Source organism: Juglans regia, chromosome 14, assembly GCF_001411555.2.
Source record: "Juglans regia cultivar Chandler chromosome 14, Walnut 2.0, whole genome shotgun sequence".
NCBI classification, from domain to species: domain Eukaryota; kingdom Viridiplantae; phylum Streptophyta; class Magnoliopsida; order Fagales; family Juglandaceae; genus Juglans; species Juglans regia.
In genome coordinates, this window is record NC_049914.1 from 10800116 (window position 1) to 10804067 (window position 3952).

Here is a 3952-nt window from a genome sequence, read left to right on the forward strand (position 1 = left end):
GGATGTTATGAATAGGTTGACTAAGGTGTATGAAATCACCATGTATTTGTTGAGGCAGATTTATAAAGCCATGAGAACATTCCAGATTTACTAAGTGAACTGAATCTTATGATGCTACTTGTTTTAGTGTCCTAGTACAGAAGGAAATCCTAATTAATGCCTAATATGCTTTGACTGGTATTTTTCCAGGTACTTCAACCCTTAAGAGTCAGTTTGGATGAAGAGTGCAAGTGGTGAGTTCCTGCATGAGTGCGATTCGACCTTTTCTCAGCAGCTTGAAATCGTAATTTGTTGCTATGTGTCTCAGTGGGCAAATATGTATACATGTAGATAGGCGTATATATAGGGACCTTATGAATAGTACTGTGTATTTATTGGCATTCCTAGCCTCCTGTAGTACTTCCCAAACATGCAAACTCTTAATGTAATTCCATGGCCTTCATTGACTGTATATTGGATTAATGAGTAATTAAATCTATGTTTCCTCAATACTAATTTGGTATATTATGGATGAGCTGAAAATTTTAATCTTGATTTTGAGAGGCAGTCAACGTTGATGGTTGATGGTTTGGACTACTGATTGTTTGGGCTGTTTCATTGTTGGAGGTGCTGTGCAGGTGTCGTGACAGATTTAGAATGTCGTCATCAGTTGCTTCAACGTCGTTGCTTAATCATACATCGAGTAACGTCCCAATGTGCAGCTGTGGGAATCAAGCTGTACTTAGAATATCAAATACTCGAAGAAATCCGGGCCGAGCATTCTTTGGGTGTCCACTGTACAACAAAGAGGTAGGTAAACGCAATTAATAGTACTTGTGTGTTTCTGTTTTCATATTAATGTTTTATTCAAAAATTTGATTATTTATTTATAATCAGGGGTTATCGCAGTGCAAGTTTTTCAAGTGGTCAGATAGTAGTGAATATAAAGAGCAAGCCCTTGTAAAGAGAGAAGCTGAAGTATTAAGGAAAGAGGAAGAACTTAAAAAGAGGGAAGCAGAATTAAGGAAAGAGGAAGAACTTAAAAAGAGAGAAGTAGAAGTATTAAGGAAAGATGAAGAACTTAAAAAGAGAGAAGCAGAAGTATTAAGGAAAGATGAAGAACTTCAAAAAAGAGAAGCAGAGTTCGGGAAGAGGGAGTTGGCACTCCATAACGATCAAGCCCAGTTTCGCCGTCAGGAAGCCGACATGCTGCATGCACGCAAACTATTTCTTGTACTTTGGCTAATAGCCATATTTATTTACTTGTATTTGATACTCTCACTGCGTTGACGAGTTTGTATTTGTATTTTATAAGAACTTAGCGTTTGTAAGTCGAGACTTTAAAATTATGTATTTCAGACAATATTCTGATTTGTATTTGATCTTCAATCCTGAGACTTTATTTTGTCTGAACGTGCCACTACTTATTAAAAAGTATGTATATGCGTGAAAATGACTTACTAGCCTGATCATTTTGTCAGAACATTTGACAGGAATAAATTACAGGTTTATTGATTTACTTTTTTCCACGTTGACATAAGAGGTAATATCAAACACAGTATAATTTACAAACCAACAACTGATGACAGTCACATTCAATCAAAACTACATAAATTAAGTACTTGGATACAAACTCCAACTTACATATATAGCGTACTTGGATACAAAATGTGCAAAACGTGGGCTCAAATACCAAGCCGCATTTACAAAACGAATACTTTTACCACTAATACATAGTCTACTCCAAAACTCTAACACTAACACGCAAATTCCTACGTTTCACCCCTAACACACATGCCAACAAACTACATCCAACCCAAATTCAACACACAACATAAGTAAACATAATAGATCTCTAAAATTTTGCTACAAGACGATGCTTGGCTGCGTTCCATCTACCATCTCCGGTTGTGTTCCATCCATTCCTAGTTGCATCTGTGAACATAATATAAGATAAAGTAAAACCCACATAAAAAACAACGAACTATATAATAAAATGATTTCTCAAGTGGTAATTGTATACTTTCTTGTGTCCCTATCACTGGATGTTGTCCACTTTCTTGTGTTCCCATCACTGGATGTTGTCCACTTTCTTCATTGACCATTATGGGAGTTTGTACATTTTCTTGCATCCTCATTTCCGATAGGCCGAGTTGGTTTTCACTGCTTTCCAATAGTTCGGTGTCCAATCTACGCCTCTGACAACATAGAAAATATGAATGAGTTCACAAGTAAGTGAAAGTAATAGTATATTATCAAATACTCGAATATGAACATTAGGTAATAATGACAATAATTATGCTCTCACCAGTCTACTTTTTCCCTTATCTTGTTTCTTATTCGCAGCCTTAGTTTTAATTTTCTTCACTCGTTCCTCCATCCTCGACATCCTCCTCTTACACGGGGGTCTTCCCTTGCCTCTGACAACATGGGGACTTAGCACATTTTTGGAACTTCCTTCCGTGACTGCATTCACGGTACTTCCTCCAACATTGAGATCTATGTTGGAGGGCTTCGATGTGCGCCATACATCATTCATCGCATACAAGTTCGAAATCATTTCCTGAGTATGTCCATCGCACGAAACTGCATTTGTTATTACCTCATTGAAAGTTCTCAAAATATGTTTATACCTAACAGTTTCGGGTCTCTGATCAACAGCGTCATAACTGGTCGAAATAATAGTATAAGCCCGTTTTATGTCTTTCCTCCACCGGTCTATTATGTACTTTTCTGGCAATTCACGGACTTTCTTAGCTGAAAAAATGGCAAGAATATGTCTACATATTATCCCTCGCATCTCAAACAACCCACAAACACACTTCGCCTCACACTCGGCCTCATTAAAGTAAAGAGTATACGTAACCTCCTTGATGAAATCTTCAGCCTTAACTTGATCATCGACCGAGTAAGTTGCGATTACTCCATCCATTTTCTCGAAACGACAATGACAGTATATCATTCCCATTATCTCTTGTTGAACCTCCTTAAATTTTGCATTTGTGTATACATCTTGAAACTTCTTCTCAAGAGACAAGTGTGATATGCAAGGGATAGTGAAGTTAAATGAATTGAAGTCAGCTTGGTTTTCGTTCTCAACTTTTTTCTTGAGAGCATTGTCGAACTGATCAACAAACTCTTTAAAGTTTGTTCTGGCATGCACGTAGCCATCGAAGAAAGCATTCATGCTCTCACTGCGTTGAGTTGTACTCGTTCCAGCCCAGAACGAGTTCTTTAAATATACCGGCACCCAAAACTCTTTTTCTGCATATAAGCTTTGCAACCATGCATTTTCATGCAAGTTGAAAGTATCATTGAGGCTTTTCCAAGAATTCTCAAACTCCTCAATTGTAAGGGAGTCATATACACAAGATAGCAACTTACTTTTCAAGCCACATTTGTATTGACCATGTGAACCAAGTTTCTCAGGGACCTTTCGCAATATGTGCCACAAGCAATATCTATGCCGCGTGTTTGGGAAGACAATGGCGATCACATTTTTCATTGCGCGATCTTGATCTGTAATAATAGCATTCGGCGCTTTTCCATCCATGCAATCAAGCCAAGTTTTAAATAACCAAATAAACGATTCTGTATCATCACTTGAAATAAGGCCTGCACCCAAAATGATTGACTGTCCATGATGGTTTACACCCACAAAAGGTGCAAATGGCATTCCATACCTATTTGTCAAGTATGTGGTATCGAATGTTACCACATCTCCAAAGTAGTTGTATGCCCCTCTACTACGGGGGTCCGCCCAAAACACACTTTTTAGTCTATCATCATCGTCTAATTCCCTGAGGCTGAAAAAACCATCATTCTTGTTTTGCATCCTTCTAAAATACTCAAACAGCGCTTGAGCACCACCTTTACCAAGAAGCAGGTGTCGTGCCTTGTCAATATAGTTACGACAATCTTTTTCTTCAAATGGTACGTTCTCATACCCACCCGCTTCAGTCACAAGAGCATG

The 3952-nt window shown here is 38.0% G+C and overlaps 1 protein-coding gene across 1 annotated transcript; it reads right to left on the reverse strand.

The window, feature by feature from the left end:
* Positions 1-1634: 1634 nt before the first annotated feature.
* On the reverse strand, positions 1635-3690 carry LOC108989635 (protein FAR1-RELATED SEQUENCE 5-like). Its single transcript, XM_018963309.2, has 3 exons — positions 2288-3690; positions 2003-2177; positions 1635-1914 (listed from the first exon to the last, which is right to left on the reverse strand). The coding sequence occupies exons 1-3, from the start codon at positions 3653-3655 to the stop codon at positions 1835-1837; spliced, it is 1623 nt and encodes a 540-aa protein (XP_018818854.2). The 5' UTR covers positions 3656-3690; the 3' UTR covers positions 1635-1834.
* Positions 3691-3952: the final 262 nt, after the last annotated feature.